General features: G+C 44.0%; 1 protein-coding gene across 1 annotated transcript in view; it reads left to right on the plus strand.

The window, feature by feature from the left end:
* The window catches only part of LOC121875268 (beta-1,4-glucuronyltransferase 1-like), a gene marked incomplete at its 3' end in the record, with an annotated part of 117,718 nt that overhangs the window by 38,182 nt on the left and 60,122 nt on the right, over positions 1 to 19,414 (plus strand). The window contains exon 2 of the mRNA XM_042379728.1: positions 984 to 1,275. Coding sequence (XP_042235662.1) covers positions 991 to 1,275 — 285 coding nt within the window. The remainder of the gene's footprint in view (positions 1 to 983; positions 1,276 to 19,414) is intronic.

Below are 19,414 nucleotides of genomic sequence, written 5' to 3' on the forward strand. Positions count from 1 at the left end.
CAGAAAATTATATAAAAGACTGAGATAGAAAGACACTTATAACCATTAAACCTTACCATATTAAAGTGTTTATCATCTGAAGCCTTATATATGAGTGGTAGTTATAACCTTATATCTTAATAACTCTAATGTTTTGATCCTTTCTTATGATGAGCCCAAATAATAATGAATGAATAATGTGTTTCTTTCACACGCATATGTAGTATATTGGGAGCCCTCCCCTCCCCTCCTCTCCCCTCTCCTCCACAAAAAAAAATCAATATTTATAATGTAATAATTCAGCCAGATCAAGACATGGGCATGTGGTAGACCTCGTTTCTGCCACTCAATGGAATACATGTAGCACCGTGTAAGGCCAAAGATCAATAGTTCATTAATGGTGTATGTAAGTTTCACCATGTTTTTCACTACAACGGTACAGCAAAGTATATTTTTTAGCAATAAACTGTTATTATTTTATTGTTTAATCATCACTACATATAACACCATCCATCATCACTACAGATCGGTAAAGTAGTTCCGAGATTCTCGTGCGGACACACATATACTTCTTTGTTATATATATATATATATATATATATATATATATATATATATATATATATATATATATATATATATATATATATATATATATATATATATATATATATATATATATATTTGCAAATATTTTTTTTTTTACAAAATATCTGATGAAGGATAAGGATAGGGTAATAAGTTAACTAAGAATAGAGACATTCCTATTTTTAGGAATGGCTCTTATGTGATCTGAGACAATCAATATAGATTAGAGTTTAAATAAATCCATTACCATGGGCTATATTAGTTTAATAGACAAAAGATCGGTTTAGCTTAAAAATTTTGAAGAGTATATTTTCTGCAGTCATTTCATTGAACAACACCAAACTCATCCAGTCTAACACATTTTACTCACACACCAAATTCTATTGTATATCAAGGTTTTGTTATTATGGTTTCAGTGATTACATGAATGAGTCACAAGAGGAGCAGGAGGTTGTGTGTGTATGGGAGGAAGAAATAATCCATGAAGAGGAACCCGATGATTCACCTAGGAAAAAGATGTACCCAGACTTACAGGAGTGTCAAACAAGGCCACTGCATCCCTTCAGCTACCAGCGGGGTCAGTACTGGGTCCTCGAGAACTACATCCCTGCTGATCGATCCTACCCTTGCAACCAGTCTATCACCTACACTACCCACGGCGACTATACCTTCCTCGATAACCTGGAGCCCCTCACCTCTCGCTGGCAGGTCAGTGTTACACTGTAACCCTCACTGAATCTAACAAAACACCTCACACTACATCTTCTGTAACCAGTTCAACACCAACATTTACCCTCATTGACTATACTGCCTTAACAATATGAAACAACCACACTTCTTTTTTTTTTGAGTGCTTAAACCAACATTGATCAATTTTGGATTTGACTATTTTTTCTTGATTTTGTTTTGTTGTAAATCGGAAAGAAGACACAGGATAACCTTATCTGTACCTAGAAAAAGAAAATCTTGATTTTATTCAACAACCTAAATACCGGTTTGTCATGAACGGATAATAAGGATTCATATCGGTATGTCACTAATCCAACTGGCAATGACAATGAGATAATTAACTCTTTCTCGTACAGTGCACACATTGACCCAGAGTTTGCTTTCCATCCGCATCCTCTCAACAGATTCATGCAGAACACACCATTTGTTTGAGTGCCCTTCATGTTTGGAGGCATTTTATTCACTTTCCTTGGGGCTGATCTGGACAAGTGTATTGCCCTTGTAGACGTTTAGGTTTAAGAATAAAATCTGGATTCTTAAAGTCCAGGGAGGATCCTTTCCTTTAATCTTGCCGTCTTGATAGATATTGCAAGTCAATATCACTCCCATTCATTGACAACTGGGACAACTTTTATGGCAGAAAGGTCCGTTATGCTAGGGATGGGGTACATCTATCGTGGGATAGGATGGCAACCCTGGCTGGCTCTCCCGAGAGGGCAGTTCAAAAGTTGTCGAAGACTTTAAACTGCTAGGGGGACATGGGAGCACGGGAATCAAGGAGACTGCAGTGCGAGCGGGTAAATAAAATTAAAGGTTCCAGAGAAATAGTGCTAGGAATAATGACAAAGCTAAATTAGGCAGGGAGTTAAAACCTAAACGCGACAAAGAGAGGACTCAGACCACAACTAACTTCAATGTCTTCTACACAAACAGTAGAAGTATGAGAAATAAAATGGATGGAATCAAGGCGTTGGTATGTACCGAAAAAAATCGATATAATAGCATTCACCAAAGCACGGATAAACTTAGCCTCACGTGAGTTACCTGCCGAATACCATATTAAAGGTTACAAATTATTCCATACCGATAGGCAGATAAAGGAAAGGAGGCGGAGTAGCAATCTATGTCTGGGATAATCTGAAGTGTGAAATAAATAAGGAAATAATAACAATGGAATACAGAAGCAATTTGAATAGAATTAATCGACGGGAGGGAAAAATTAATCACAGGAGTAATATATAGACCTCCTAATTAGATATTCTAAAATGGATTAGGGCGTGGTTACAGAACAAGAAACAGCCAGTAAACATAAACGGCACTAAATCCGATTAGGGTAACGTTACTAGTAGAGTGCCCCAAGGCTCAGTACTTGGGGCATTACTATTTATTATATACAGTAAGTAAACGACATAGATAGCAACATAAGTAAATCTGTTGACGTCACTAAAATAGGGCGTGTAATGAAATCTGATGAGAACTAAGCAAAATTACATCATCTTGAACTCGAATACCCTGCATAGCTTCAAATATAGGTTGGACGGATATATGAGCGATGTGGGTTGGGTGTAAACGGGACTGCCCAGTATGGGTCAATAGGACCGTTACAGTTTCTTCCATTCTTATGTTCTCATGTCCCTGTGTTATTGGCATACACTGAAGGTTAGTTTCCAGCAATGCAGAAATTTCCTCCACATAGTTTACAAGATAAGTAGAGTTATATATTAAAATTCTCGTTGACCAAGGAAACCAACGTTTATGACCTGTTTATTCTTGTAAAGGCCTGGGACTTAGGGATAGAAATCCCTTACCAGGCTAATCAGGATCTTAATAAAGGAAAGTCAAGGACCATGGTTTTCTGAGGAATAACAAACAACCGTTAGAGATTGGCATCTCTTTACTATAAAAATATAACACAAAACTCTGACACCACTCAACAAACATCAAATAATTACGGGAGTCAAACAATTAAAGGAAGCAAACACTTAAAGGAATCAAACAAATAATGGGAGTCAGCCATTAATGGATTCAAACAATTAAATGGAGTCAACAATTGATAGAATCGAACAATAAAGGGGAGTCAGCAATTAATAGAATCAAACAATTATAGAATCAAACCATGAACAAATATTTCCTACGGCAGTGGCCCTGGGGGAAGGTTCTGGAACACGGTGATGCACACTCAGGGTAACGAAACGTCCACTTCGACTCCACACTCAGCGACGTCTTGAAAAGGCAGGAGAACACCGGGGCACCGACGGAATGTGATGAACTGATGGTCGTGGTATGCGGTAGTGGTAGATGACCAGAGAGTTGGCAGTTGATAGGTGAAGGTCTGGGAACACAGCCCACGAGTCCAGGACCTATGATGAGATCACAGCCAGAATTTGACGGACAGCAGGGTAGCTAGATACTGACGGTATGGCGGCTGGGTTGAATCACCCGGCGGCGGTGATAGTCGCTGCCGTTCTCACCTCCGTCCAACCACCCCAAGTGTCGTCTGCACCAGCAAACGAGCGAGTTAGCAACGGTAACTAGCCGGAGGATCGTTTCCGCCCTTACAATTCTACAGTATGTATCAGTTTAACTGTGAGGAGATAAGGTTTAATAAGATATGGTCAGCTCAACTCCTCTATATAACACAAAAAACAATGAAGTGCCTCAAAAATTATTACTTTCGACGAGGGTAACAGTGGGAAAGTAAACGAATAAGTATAAAAACAACAATAACTATAATTAACTTATAATAATTACACTTAAATCTAAGACAACAAATACGAAGTAAATTAAAAAAGAATAGGTACACAAACCGTTAACATGGAGCTTAACATCTAGTAGAAATCCAGCTCTGAGTACATTTTATACAAATATGGAAAACCGTGGAGTCACTACACAAAGAATTACAAGTGCACAGAGAAGAGTATTTACCATTAGTCACTTAGGAACGTGAAAAGGGAGACAAAACCAGGTCTAGTGATATAGATAAAGGCTAGTGACATGGGGGAAGGAGGTTCAGTGGAAGTTTCAAGGAAGGATGGAAGGGAATTTTAGTATAAAGGTGCCGTGGTTTAACACAGCTTGCGTGGTGTCGGGTGGTAGGTTTGAGGAGGTAGCAGCACCCAGCCTGAATGCGGCGGGGGAGGGGGGGATGAGTCAGGTGAACGTCAGATCGGGCAACAGTTTCTCTCTTCTTGGTCGGTTTGATCTCTTGGGTGTGGTGTTTTCTTGGTGTTGTTTGCTTTTTGATGTTTGATGGACGGGCTGCTCGATAGAAATATCTTGGTCTTCTGTTATGGGGGCCTTGTTAGATTGAAGTTGACTATCTTCTTTTCCTCCTCTTTTTGCTGTCTTGGACTGTCTAGGGTGGCAATCCTGGCTGTGTCACTCGAGAGGGCAGTTCAAAAGATGTCGAAGTCTTTAAACTGCTAGGGGAACATGGGAGCACGGGGGTGGAGGAGACTGCAGTGGGAGCTGGAAAACAAAGTGAAAGGTTACAGGGAAATAGTGCTAGGAAATATGACAAAACTAAATTAGGCAGGGAGTTAAAACCTAAACTCGACAAAGAGAGGACTCAGATCACGACTAATTTAAATGTCTACTATGCAAACAGTAGAAGTATGAGAAACAAAATGGATGATATTAGGGCCTTGGAATGTACCAAAAAAATCGATATAATAGCATTCACCAAAGCACGGATAAACTTAGCCTCACGTGAGTTACCTGCTGAATACCATATTAAAGGTTACAAATTATTCCATACCGATAGGCAGATAAAGGAAAGGAGGCGGAGTAGCAATCTATGTCTGGGATAATCTGAAGTGTGAATTAAATAAAGATATCAAAACTGAGCGGAATACAGAAACAATTTGGATAGAATTAATCGGTGGTTGTGAAAAGTTAATCACAGGAGTAATATATAGACCTCCTAATCTTGATAGAGTTAATGAGCGACTTATTTGGGACGAAATGCGCAGGGCTTCCATACATAGCAAAGTCTGTATAGTAGGTGACTTTAACTTCAGCAAAATAGATTGGACTGACCTTACGGGTAACTCAGATTCAGAAGATTTAACAATCCAGGATTGTTTCCTAAGTCAACATATAACTGAACCCACCCGGTGTAATAACATACTCGATTTACTTCTGTCAAACAGAGAAAACCTCATTAGTAATGTCCAGGTAGGGAACGAACTTGCAAACAGTGATCACAAAGAAATTAGATTCCAGTTAGAATTTCAGGACAGCCGTAAGGAAAATTCCACTAAAGTCCCAGATTTCAGAAGGGCAAACTTTGATAGTTTGAAGAGCAGGGCCGGATTCAGGAGTGGGCAAAGTGGACAGCTGGGGGCCTCCACATGTGCGGTAGTAGCTATATCAGGGCTGGTCGACTTGAAACCACGTGAATGACTCCAGTCATGTCTCACTTTTGTGTGTGTGTGTGTGTGTGTGTGTTGGGAATTTGTACACTATCAATAAATATACAGTTAATTAAAAATTTCTCAATGTTCTAATTTCCTCAATATAACTGCATATGGCTTCAAAATTCTCCAAAGAAGTGTTCAAATTTCAAAATTTTCCCGGGGGGGGCTTATAGCGCCCCCCCGGAACTCTCAGATGTTTTGTCTCGCTTCACTCGCCACCCCACCCTCTTGGATAGTTATAATGAGGGGGGCCTCCACAAAGAGGCTGCCCATGGGCCTCCACAGGTCTAAATCCGGCATTGTTGAAGAGGCAGTTGAGAGCGGGGGTATCACGCTTGGGGGTGAACTACATGACCTTACATGAGGTGACCTCACCCAATGTACCCACAGAGGGTGACCTCACCCTACCTGGAGACCTGACGGTTGAGATTGATCTGAGAACGAGATCTGAGTTGCCGAGTTCCACGACAATTTATATAATGAGTTACTTAATGCACAAAGGCAGAACATACCATACAAAAAACTCAGATCAAACAACAATGACCCTAAATGGATAAATAATTATTTAAAGATCATTATTGGACAAAAGAAGGCTATAGGTAGGAGAATAAATCGTGGTGAAGTTTACCTCCAAGATTACTATAAGGTATTGGCCGGTAGGGTTAAGACCGAGAAAGAAAAGTCAAGAGGAATAATGAGCTGAAGATAGCAAGGGAGGCGAAGTCAAACCCCAAGGAATTCTATCAAATGTATTAAACTAAAACACGAGAAAAGATTAGCCCAATACAGTCAGCTACCAGTGAGCTAACTGATAACGATGGAGAAATGAGCAATAATCTTAATAAATATTTTTCAACAGTTTTCACCACCGAAAATTTAAACATGATGCCCGAAGCTCCGACTCTATACAGAGATAGTGAAGAAAATAAAGTAAGAGAGATAGTAGTGACTAGTAACGATGTTAGTAAGTAAATAGACAAATTAAAGCCTAATAAGTCACCAGGTCCCAATGAGATATTTGCCAGAGTATTAAAGGAATGTAAGGAAGAGCTTAGCAAAGTTGTTTAACATGTCCTTAAAAGCAGGTGTAGTACCAGAATCCTGGAGAATAGCGAATGTAATACCGATTTTCAAGAAGGGAGATAGATCACTATCCTCTAACGACCGTCCAATCAGTCTAACATCAATTGTAGGCAAATTACTAGATGCAATCATTTCAAACTCTATTCGAAATCACCTGGAGAAGCACAAGTTGATCAATGATTCCCAACATGGCTTCACAAGTGGGCGTCCATGTCTAACTAATCTATTAACATTCTTTTCATTAGTTTTCGAATCAGTGGATGAGGGACACAATTATGATGTGGTATATCTCGACTTTAGCAAAGCCTTCGACAGAGTCCCCCACGAAAGACTATTAAGAAAAGTGGAGGCTCATGGCATTAAAGGTGATATTCTAAAATGGATTAGGGCGTGGTTACAGGACAAAAAACAGCGAGTGAGCATTAACAGCACTAAATCCCATTGAAGCAACGTCACTAGTGGAGTTCCGCATTATTATTTTTTATATACATAAACGACATAGATATCGGCGTAGACAGCAACATAAGTAAATTTGCTGATGACACTAAAATAGGACGTGTAATTAAATCTGACGAGGACTTCGCAAAACTACAGGAAGATCTAAACAAATTTTTTGGATGGTCGGAAAAATGGCAGATAGAATTCAATGTGGACAAATGTAAAGTACTCAGTATAGGAGATGTAAACAGGGAAACCAGATACCAGATTCCTAATTCATTCCAGATTCATTTCCTAAGAGTAAATCTACTCCTTTTGGCAGAGTGCCACCATGAACTCTTACAATAACTTCCCCGTGGATCAATTTAATGATAAGATTAATGCTATTTAAGGGTAGCACAGGATAAACTGGACAAGTCTTGTGGGATGACATTCTTTCCTGTTAGATTATTATCAATATGAGGCAGGACGTCTCTCTGAGCGATACTTTGGGCCCCTTCTGTATCCCTCAACATTACTATCTCTTTACTTGGTCCTAATGAACGAAGAGAATCTGCTTCCTTAAATTTAGGCTGCGTTTACACCAAGCGAATCGAGTCGAATTTATTCATTAGAGTCATTTGACTTGAGTCAAAGTTTGTGCAGCCTACATAAATGTAAATTAGTAAAGACTGATTAGAATCATGTATATTACTAGTCTATTAGTAATTTACTTATAAGATCCTAGGCTATTATAATATACCTTTATAATCTTTCCTGAAAAATTCATCAGCTAACTGAATACTGTATTGGTTATTTGATCAGGATATTGACTACTACATTTCATTTATTTTGTGTATGTATATGTATACGAGTACTTAGTAAATAGTGCGTAAACTTAGGTGATTTATTTGGTTGTTTTTTATTTACTAATAACATTCTAGACTACTATATACTTACATAGCCTTACCTGTACATTTCAATCAGCAGCAACCTCTTTCCACATCACGATCTCGGTGTATCTGATCACTAGGATCATAGAGAGAAGGCAGCTCCCGAACTAAATTTATTAAATTCTCCAGTTGCATGATGATGCTGTTCACACCACAACTGACTCGCGATGACTGACCAAAAAATGTGCCCGACCTAATGCATGACTCAACTCGATTCGACTCGACTCGATCCTCCCTGTGTGAACGGTTTCAGCAAAAATACATATCAATTAATGTGAACTGGAATGGTGAGTCATGTAGAATAATGACTGAAATTGAAATATATTGTTGACAATAAAAAACTATTACATCAAAAGGACAGGGTAGTATACTACTCCCACCTTCACCTTTGCCGTCCCCTTCTGGGGTTTACAAAAAGTTATAAACGTTATAACAATACAAGAATTATTTTTACATCAATGAAATAGTTCATTTTGGCATGAACACTGTATTACATTAAAAGAACAGATAATGTAATCCTACACATAATTCAAGAATTGCAAGAATTACTTTAATTTTTCCATTATTAATCATCCAACAAAATTGTTTCTTTAAAGTAGTGATCTCACTGTTCCTGTATGGTTGGATTTTTTCACATCCTAATACATAATGTTGTAGTGTATGGGCATCCCTAAGATGACACAGTTGACAAGGTTGACCCGCCCCTCCACTTATCTGCCAGTAATATTTGTATCCTAATCTTAGTCTCATTATAACAGTGTCAACAGATGGTAAGTGGTAAGCTTGTCCCGTACGTTACATTGGTGTTTTGTAAAACATACAAATAGTGCTGAAAACTCTCGCTACATATGGCAATCACTTCTCTTCTTGCTTTTTCCCATTCCTCTTTATCGTTCTAATCCTTACATTGCTAAAAAATATCTATATACTTCTTTTCTGCAGCTTTTTTGGCCAAATTGTCAGCCATTTCATTTAAATAAATCCCCATTGGTGCAAACTGCACAGTGCATTCAATTTCTCGCATTACTATGACCAGTCGTTTACAAATATTAACAATATGAAAGTTACATGTATTTTCACTCTGCAAAGCTTCCAATGCACTTTTAATTTCAACGAAAATATAAATTTCTTTACATCTCTCTATAGCAACCTAAAGTCCTTCACAAATTGCTTGTAGTTTAGCCAGTGTGGATGAGGTGTTGTTACTAATTATTTTCCTTTTTTTTCCTCATGGTGTAAAGTATCTACCGTAATGCATCTTTCTTGCCATGGCCTAAACCTAAAATAAGTTTGTAATGAAATGCAATATTTACCTACTCAATACTCCATCATAATATTATATAATAGCCTTACATACTTGGACCCATTGCCAAGTTCTGTTCTTTCATTTAAGCATATTATTGTACAGGACAACCTATTATATCATCCTCCCCTAATGGACCTAAGAGTAGCTGCTACAGCAAGTTCCTTTACTCTATGTTCTATTCTTGGTAAATCTAACTCCATTCGCATTATTTCAATTCTAGTGTTCCGTTCACACATTAAATTAATTCTCATGGCCTGGTTTTGTATCACTTCAAGCTTTTGAACACGTTTCTTACAGTACATTATAAGGATGGAAGCTGCATAGTCAAAAACTGAACGTATAGTACTGATATAAACCATCCTTAAAATAGGAATATTTGCGCCATTTCCCTTCCATGCCAAAGCTCTTAAAGGTCTTAAACGTCCTTTCCAAGCATTCTCCAGGTATTGCATCTCACGTACTTTACTGTTGGGTATAAACCCAATGTGCATCCCAAGGTATTTGTAAACATCAACTTTTTCCAGCCTTAATCCATTAAAAAATAAATCTCCGAGTTCACAATTTCTGACCTGATATTTAGCTTTTTCAATGTTAACTACAAATTATACTGAATGCATCTAAAGCCTCTTGCATGTTTCTCATACCTTTACACTGTAAAAGTATATTATCAGTATATATTATAACCTGTGTGTCTCCAGGAAATTGATAGCGAGCCATTATGTTCATCAATATGTTAAAAAGAGTGGAGCTAAGTACACCTTCCTGTGGAGTCCCCAATTCCATGTATCTTTCTTCTGAGTACCAACCCTGAAACCATACTATAGTCATTATGTTACTGTAGGTAACCTCTGTGTTGGTTAAGTAATTATGATTGGTCTTGTTGCTATAGATATTTGTATGGCAAAAGTTGTGGATCTCTTTTATGACAAAGCTCATTCAGTTGTTCAACTGGTTAGAAATATGTACCTTGTACATAACGAATTTAAACTCACTCACTATTTGTTGGTGTGAGTTTATGAGTATGATATTGTATATTATGTTCGCAGGTCAGACAATATATTTTTTTTTTGTTCAACGACTTGCGTAGATTGTTCTCATTTATCCTGTTCCTGAATATGGGCGTCGGCCATTCTTCTTTATTCTTTTCGTTTACTCTGTGGTTGTCGGGAAGATCCATCCACGAAAGTCTTAATATTATTTCTTCTTTAGTATGGATATTCAGAGAACTCGGGGTTGTTGAACGTGTATTTGTATCCCCAGTTCTTTACTCACATTTATAATTTGTTATATTTCTTTGATTACTTTAAATATGGAGTAGACATTTAAGGTCACATCTTTTTTAGGAAGTAATTTTGGAAGTAATTTTTGGGTTGGGGGATCCTGAGGCATCACTCATTCCATCTGCTGATTCAATCAATGTTTGTACTTCATGTTCTTCTTGTTCTGAGTTGATCTCTTACATGCTTGTTCTACTGGTTGTTTATGAAGTTTTTTTTTTCGTGATGGCCTCTGAGTTAGCTGTGTGATAAGTGGATTGTTTTTCTGAAGGTTTACTTCTAGTGTTTTCTGGAAGAAACCTAAGCATATCTAGGTGGACGTGACTTAAGCACATAATATGTTTAGCTTCAATGTCCTGTACTTGCAGGATCAGATTTGTGGCAGTTGTTATTGATCAACGTCTTAAACTTCCGATAAGCAGGTTTATATTTGATGAATATTGTAGGATTAGTCACAAAAATAACTAACTTTTCTTTGAAAAAAACACCTAAACTTAAAGACTCAATGATATGATTTACATAATGATCGATTAGATAAACTACTATTCTCTAGAAAACACAGTGCATTTAGCCGAGCAACGTGACTTAACAGTAAAAAAAGAGAGGGAAAAACAAAATAAATCTTACATTTCGTCGAACTGGTACTTGAGAGGGCAGTTCTTAGGGTAAGCAAAGGCATCTAGATCCAACCTGACAGGGTTGCGGCCGACGTGGAAGAGGCAGGGTGCCCCCAGCTTCTCGTAATGGCCTGACCTCCCGATGGCTGAACTCGCTGTGTCTGTACGTCAGTCATGAACACAGAGAACAGAATATTGCAATATAATTCAAGATTAACATGTATTTTACCTGCAAGAGCCAAATATCATGACAGAGACTATGGGATGATGATAAGAAGAGGGAACGAATACAACATGATGGTGCATCAGAACCAGTGTGATGGGGCAGCAGGACCTGTGTGATGATGCAGCAAGACCTGTGTGATGGTGCAACAGGACCTCTGTGATGGTGCAGCAGGGCCTGTGTGATGGTGCAGCAGAGCATGTGTGATGGTGCAGTAGAACCTGTGTGATGATGCAGCAGGACCTGTGTGATGATGCAGCAGGGCCGGTGTGATGGTGCAGCAGGGCCTGTGTGATGGTGCAGCAGGACCTGTGTGATGGTGCAGCAGGGCCTGTGTGATGGTGCAGCAGGGCCTGTGTGATGGTGTAGTAAGACCTGTGTGATGGTGCAGCAGGGCCCGTGTGATTGTGCAGCAGCGCCTGTGTGATAGTGCAGCAGGACCTGTGTGATGGTACAGCAGATCTTGTGTGATGATGGAGCAGGACCTGTGTGATGGTGCAGTAGAACCCATGTGATGGTTCAGCAGCGCCTGTGTGATGGTACAGCAGGACGTGTGTGATGGTGCAGCAGGGCCTGTGTATGAGGTGCAGTAGGACCTGTGAGATGGTGCAGCAAGGCCTGTGTGATGGTGTAGTAGGACCTGTGTGATGGTGCAGCAGGACCTGTGTGATGGTGCAGCATGACCTGTGTGATGGTGCAGCAAGACCTGTGTGATGATGCCGGGACCTTTTGTGATAGTGCAGCAGGGCCTGTGTGATGATGCCGGAGACATTGTGTGATGGTGCAGCAGGGCCTGTGTGATGATGAGAACATTGTGTGATGATGCAGGAGGCCTTGTGTGATGGTCCAGCAGGGCCTGTGTGATGGTGCAGCAGGACCTGTGTGATGGTGCAGCAGAGCAGGTGTGATGGTGCAGTAGGACCTGTGTGATGATGCAGCAGGACCTGTGTGACTTGTGTGATGATGCAGCAAGACCTGTGATGGTGCAGCAAGACCTGTGTGATGGTGCAGCAGGACTGTGTGATGGAGCAGCAGGACCTGTGTGATGGTGCAGCAGGACCTGTGTGAGTGGTGCAGCAGGACCTGTGTGATGGTGCAACAGGACCTGCGTGATGGTGCAGCAGGGCCGGTGATGGTGCAGCAGGACCTCTGTGATGGTGCAGCAGGGCCTGTGTGATGGTGCAGCAGGACCTGTGTGATGGTGCAGCAGGGCCTGTGTGATGGTGCAGCAGGGCCTGTGTGATGGTGTGTAAGACCTGTGTTATGGTGCAGCAGAACCTGTGTGATGGTGCAGCAGGGCCTGTGTGATGGTGCCGGAGACCTTTTGTGATGGTGGAGCAGGGCCTGTGTGATGGTACAGCAGATCTTGTGTGATGGTGCAACAGGACCTGTGTAATGCTGCAGCAGGGCCTGTGTGATGGTGCAGCAGAACATGGGTGATGGTTCAGCAGAACCTGGGTGGTGGTGCAGCAGGGCCTGTGTGATGTGCGCAGGAGACCTGTGTGATGATGCCAGGAGACATTTTGTGATGGTGGAGCAGGGCCTGTGATAATGACAGAGACATTGTGTGATGGTGTAGGGCCTGTGTGATGATGCAGGAGACTGTGATGGTGCAGCAGGACCTGTGTGATGATGCAGGGACATTTTGTGATGGTGGAGCAGGGCCTGTGTGTGTGACAGGAGACATTGTGTGATGGTGTAGCAGGGCCCGTGTGATGGTGCAGCAGGGCCTGTGTGATGTACATGTGTGATGGTGCAGCAGGGCCTGTGTGATGGTACATGTGTGATGGTGCAGCAGGGCCTGTGTGATAGTGCAGCAGGGACTGTGTGATGCTGCAGTAGGCCTTTGGTGATGGTGCAGCAGGGCCTCTGTGATGGTCAGCAGGACCTGTGTGATGGTGCAGCAGGATCTGTGTGATGGTGCAGCAGAACCTGTGTGAAGGTGCAAAACGTGCGTGATGGTGCAGCAGGGCCTGTGTGATGGTGCAGCAGGGCCTGTGTGATGGTACAGCAGGACCTGTGTGATGATGCAGGACCTGTGTGATGGTGCAGCAGGACCTGTGTGATAGTGATGCAGGACTTGTGTGATGTTGCAGCAGAACCAGCATGATGGTACAGCAGATCTTGTGTGATGGTGCAGCAGGACCTGTGTGATCCTGCAGCAGGACCTGTGTGATGGTGCAGCAGAACCTGGGTGATGGTGCAGCATGACCTGTCTGATGGAGCAACAGGACCTGTGTGATGCTGCAGCAGGGCTTGGGTGATGGTGCAGCAGGGCCTGTATGATGCAGCAGTGCCTGTGTGGTGGTGCAGCAGGGCCTGTGTGATGGTGCAGCAGGGCCTGTGATGGTGCAGCAGGACCTGTGTGATGGTGCAGCAGGACCTGTGTGATGGTGCAGCAGGACCTGGGTGATGGTGCAGCAGGACCCTGTGTGATGGTGTAGAAGAACCTTGGTGAAGGTGCAACAGGGCCTGTGTAGTGCAGCAGGACCTGTGTTATGGTGCAGCAGGACCTGTGTGTGGTGCAACAGGACCTGTGTGATAGTTCAGCAGGACCTGTGTGATGGTACAGCAGGGACTGTGTGATGGTGCAGCAGAGACCTGGGTGATGGTGCAGCAGAACCTGGGTGATGGTGCAGCAGGACCTGTGTGATGGTGCAGCAGGGCCTGTGTGATGGTGCAACAGGGCCCGTGTGATGGTGTGAAAGAACCTGGGTGAAGGTGCAGCAGGGCCTGTGTGATGGTGCAGCAGGACCTGTGTTATGGTGCAGCAGGACCTGTGTGATGGTGCAGCAGGACCTGTGTGATGGTGCAGCAGGTCCTGTGTGATGGTGCAGCAGGGCCTGTGTGATGGTGCAGCAGGACCTGTGTGATAGTTCAGCAGGGCGTGTGATGGTGCAGCAGGGACTGTGTGATGGTGCAGCAGAACCTGGGTGATGGTGCAGCAGAACCTGGGTGATGGTGCAGCAGGACCTGTGTGATGGTGCAACAGGACCTGTGTGATGCTGGAGCAGGTCTTGGGTGATAGTGCAGCAGTGCTTGGGTGGTGGTGCAGCAGGGCCTGTGTGATGGTGCAGCAGGATCTGTGTGATGGTGCAGCAGACCCTGTGTGATGGTGCAGCAGGACCTGTGTGATGGTGCAGCAGGGCCTGTGTGATGGTGCAGCAGGACCTGTGTGATGGTGCAGCAGAACCTGTGATGGTGCAGCATGACGCGTGATGCTGTAGCAGGGCTTGGGTGATAGTGCAGCAGGACCTGTGTGATGGTGCAGCAGATCTTGTGTGATGGTGCAACGCGACCTGTGTGATGCTGCAGAAACTGGTGATGGTGCAACAGGGCCTGTGTGGTGATGGTGCAGCAGGGCCTGGGCGATGGTGCAGTAGTGCCTGGGTGGGGGTGCAGCAAGCCCTGTGTGATGGTGCAGCAGGACCTGTGTGATGGTGCAGCAGGACCTGTGTGATGGTGCAGCAGGACCTGGGTGATGGTGCAGCAGGACCTGTGTGATGGTGTAGAAGAACCTTGGTAGAAGGTGCAACAGGGCCTGTGTTTGGTGCAGCAGGACCTGTGTTATGGTGCAGCAGGACCTGTGTGATGGTGCAACAGGACCTGTGTGATAGTTCAGCAGGACCTGTGTGATGGTACAGCAGATCTTGTGTGATGGTGCAGCAGGACCTGTGTGATCCTGCAGCAGGACCTGTGTGATGGGTGCAGCAGAACCTGGGTGATGGTGCAGCATGACCTGTCTGATGGAGCAACAGGACCTGTGTGATGCTGCAGCAGGGCTTGGGTGATGGTGCAGCAGGGCCTGTATGATGATGCAGCAGTGCCTGTGTGGTGGTACAGCAGGGCCTGTGTGATGGTGCAGCAGGGCCTGTGTGATGGTGCAGCAGGACCTGTGTGATGGTGCAGCAGGACCTGTGTGATGGTGCAGCAGGACCTGGGTGATGGTGCAGCAGGACCTGTGTGATGGTGTAGAAGAACCTTGGTGAAGGTGCAACAGGGCCTGTGTATTGGTGCAGCAGGACCTGTGTTATGGTGCAGCAGGACCTGTGTGATGGTGCAACAGGACCTGTGTGATAGTTCAGCAGGACCTGTGTGATGGTACAGCAGGGACTGTGTGATGGTGCAGCAGAACCTGGGTGATGGTGCAGCAGAACCTGGGTGATGGTGCAGCAGGACCTGTGTGATGGTGCAGCAGGGCCTGTGTGATGGTGCAACAGGACCTGTGTGATGGTGTAGAAGAACCTGGGTGAAGGTGCAGCAGGGCCTGTGTGGTGCAGCAGGACCTGTGTTATGGTGCAGCAGGACCTGTGTGATGGTGCAGCAGGACCTGTGATGGTGCAGCAGGTCCTGTGTGATGGTGCAGCAGGGCCTGTGTGATGGTGCAGCAGGACCTGTGTGATAGTTCAGCAGGGCGTGTGTGATGGTGCAGCAGGGACTGTGTGATGGTGCAGCAGGACCTGTGTGATGGTACAGCAGGACCTGTGTGATGGTGCAGCAGGACCTGTGTGATGGTGCAGGAGGACCTATGTGATGATGCAGCAGGAACTGTGTGATGATGCAGCAGGACCTGTGTGATGGTGCAGCAGGGCCTGTGTGATGGTGCAGCAGGACCTGTGTGATGGTGCAGCAGAACCTGTGTGATGGTGCAGTATGACTTGCGTGATGCTGTAGCAGGGCTTGGGTGATAGTGCAGCAGGACCTGTGTGATGGTGCAGCAGATCTTGTGTGATGGTGCAACGCGACCTGTGTGATGCTGCAGAAAGGCTTGGGTGATGGTGCAACAGGGCCTGTGTGATGGTGCAGCAGGGCCTGGGCGATGGTGCAGTAGTGCCTGGGTGGGGGTGCAGCAAGCCCTGTGTGATGGTGCAGCAGGACCTGTGTGATAGTGTAGCAGAAATGATGGTAGGTGTGATGGTGCAGCAGGGCCTGTGTGATGGTGCAGCAGGGCCTGTGTGATGGTGCAGCAGGGCCTGTGTGATGGTGCAGCAGGATCTGTGTGATGGTGCAGCAGAACGTGGGTGATGGTGCAGCAGGACCTGTGTGATGGTGCAGCAGGACCTGTGTTATTGTGCAGTAGGACCTGTGTGATGGTGCAGCAGATCCTGGATGATGGTGCAGTAGGACCTGAATGATGGTTCAAAAGAACCTGTGTGATGCTGCAGCAGGGCTTCGGTGATGGTGCAGCAGGACCTGTGTGATGGTGCTGCAGGACCTGTGTGATGGTGCAGCAGGTCCTCTGTGATGGTACAGCAGATCTTGTGTGACGGTGCAGCAGGACCTTTGTAATGATGCAGCAGGACCTGTGTGATGGTGCAGCAGGACCTGTGTGATGGTGCAGCAGGACCTGCATGATGGTACAGCAGATCTTGTGTGATGTTGCAACAAGACCTGTGTGATGCTGCAGAAGGGATTGGGTGATGGTGCAACAGGACCTTTGTAATGATGCAACAGGGCCTGTGTAATGGTGCAACAGGGCCTGTGTGATGGTGCAGCAGAACCTGGGTGATGGTGCAGCAGGGCCTGCGTGATGGTGCAGCAGGGCCTGTGTGATGGTGCAGCAGGATCTGTATGATGGTTAGGTTAGGTTAGGTTAGGATATGCCGTTGCAGCTGCCACGATCATGGCGTCTATCCTTGCCGACGTTACTTGTGGCCTCCCGCTTCGAGGTTTCGTCTCCTCTGAGCCATCTTCCTCCCACCGGCGGATCCACCTCCTAATCGTCTTGGTGCTCCTCCCCTCTTCGAGAGGAATGCTCGGCACAGTTGCCCCGGCTCTCCACATCCCGATGATTTGGCCTCTCTCAGCAATCACTGCCGACGAATTTGCTCGTCCTGCAGGCATATCTGAAATGGCAGAGTAATATTATGTTGTGGTAACTGATGCAGTCTTTTATATACTAGAGTAAATTAATGGTATTAGTAACACCTAGGTTAAGTATTATTACTCTGACATAACGTTTAGGTAAATCTTTTTGGATCAACTGCCCAAGAAACCCTTCCTACTTCATGTATTCATAGTGAATTGTAAGTGGATCCTCCCCCAAGCCTCCACCACCACCCCTGCGACTGTAGAGTGAACATTCGCCGATAATCATCATCATCATCAAGATTTAGTTTAACCAGACCACTGACACCCATTTGAGTGTCTCCTAGGGCTGGCCAGAGGGATTAGTTTACATATATTTGTGTTTCTATAATTTAGTGTTATATTGTTTGGAGGAGATTACAGTATTTCAAAAAGGTCAAAACTGAACTTAAGGAAAATTTTGGGGTCTCTGCTAAAATATCTTACATTGTAGGGTTAGTGAAGCACATTGTTCGATACCGGTTATAAATAGGGCATTCAATGAGAATATGTTGGACTGTTATTTGTGTTCGGCAGTTGCAGCATATAGATGGGGCTCCATTAGGGGAAGACATGAGTTGGCCATGCGTCAATCGCGTATGCCCAATTCTTAGACGATTTAGAATAGTTTCGTGATGTCAAGAGGATTATTTTGATGATGACCAAGGATAAACTGATGATTTGATAATTTTTAGCTAATGATATGCTAGTTCATTTTCCCAGGATTTTTGCCAATCGTCAAATATTAATTGTTTATAGGTAGTTAGCCTCGCAGATAATCAAAATATATGGTTTTCCATTGCTTTACATATTTCTTTGAAAATTTTCAGCTGTGACATGTTCGTCCCAGATTACATATAGCTGTAATAGGTTACATTACGTTAGGGATCGTTATATAAAAACGTTTTTCTTCATGTTCATTGAGTCGTTCTGAATTCCATTTCTGCTCAGAACACTACATTACCCAACCCAAACTTCCAGGTTGCAACTTGGGGTGTAACATAACCGAGTAAGGTAACGTGCGGCAAATATGACCACCAAACGCATAGCACATCAAGCACCACATTTTTATTGTGAAGTTAACTAAGGAGCTCAAATAACAACCGTCATATAATTATAATAGGGTGTCCCACTAATTACAGCAGATATTTGTAGAGGTGAAAGAATATGTGATTCTGAGTATAAAACTTCTATACATATATGGATTTTTCGGTTTACGTTTAGCCGTGAGGTGGATTTTACAAATTACGCAAGGCAACCATTACAAATGGCGGAGTCGCGGCGGGAGATACAGATAGAGATAGCGAAATATAGGAAAGGGGGAAGAAGGTTTAGTAGTGAAAGAATGTGGGTTAAACGGAACAGACTTTTAGGAGGAGAGAAAGTGTGTGGCCTTCTGCCCACTGCACGGTATTGGGTGGTAGGTTGGGGTGACTGGGGCGATGGGAGGGAGGAAAGGATGTGGAGAAAAGAAGGCGAAAGGAAATGGAGGGCCCATCCCTATTTGGGTGGGGTGCACCTCATCTTTAATTTGTTTGGAGGGCCCATTCATTATTTTTCTGAGTAGGGTTACACTTTTCATTATAGATAGAGGGAAACGGATGGAAATGGAGACGTGGTAGCTATGATTTTAGGTAGGGGTAGGGGGGTGGCCATGGGTGTTGCTTGTTTTTTTTCCACATATCTTAATCCGGCTCAAGTTTCGTGGGATTGACCTTTGTTGTAAAGGTTTTACCTCTAAATACACGGGGGAGGAGCCATGTCGCCGGTTCTGTGAGTGTTCATTACAGTAGTCCAATTCGTCGCCATGGGTAGAATAGGGGGAGGGGGGTTGGGGAATGCAGGGGAAGGTAATGTGATGGGATGGAATGTTCGATTGACGTTAGTCTTGGGAGAGGGATGAAGGGAAGAGGTGGGGGAAGGAGGAGTAGAGTGGGGGGGATGGTGGAGGGGGAGTGTGGGGAGAGAATAAGTAGT

The sequence above is a fragment of the Homarus americanus genome, unplaced genomic scaffold, assembly GCF_018991925.1.
Source record: "Homarus americanus isolate GMGI-L3 unplaced genomic scaffold, GMGI_Hamer_2.0 scaffold56241, whole genome shotgun sequence".
NCBI classification, from domain to species: Eukaryota; Metazoa; Arthropoda; class Malacostraca; order Decapoda; family Nephropidae; genus Homarus; species Homarus americanus.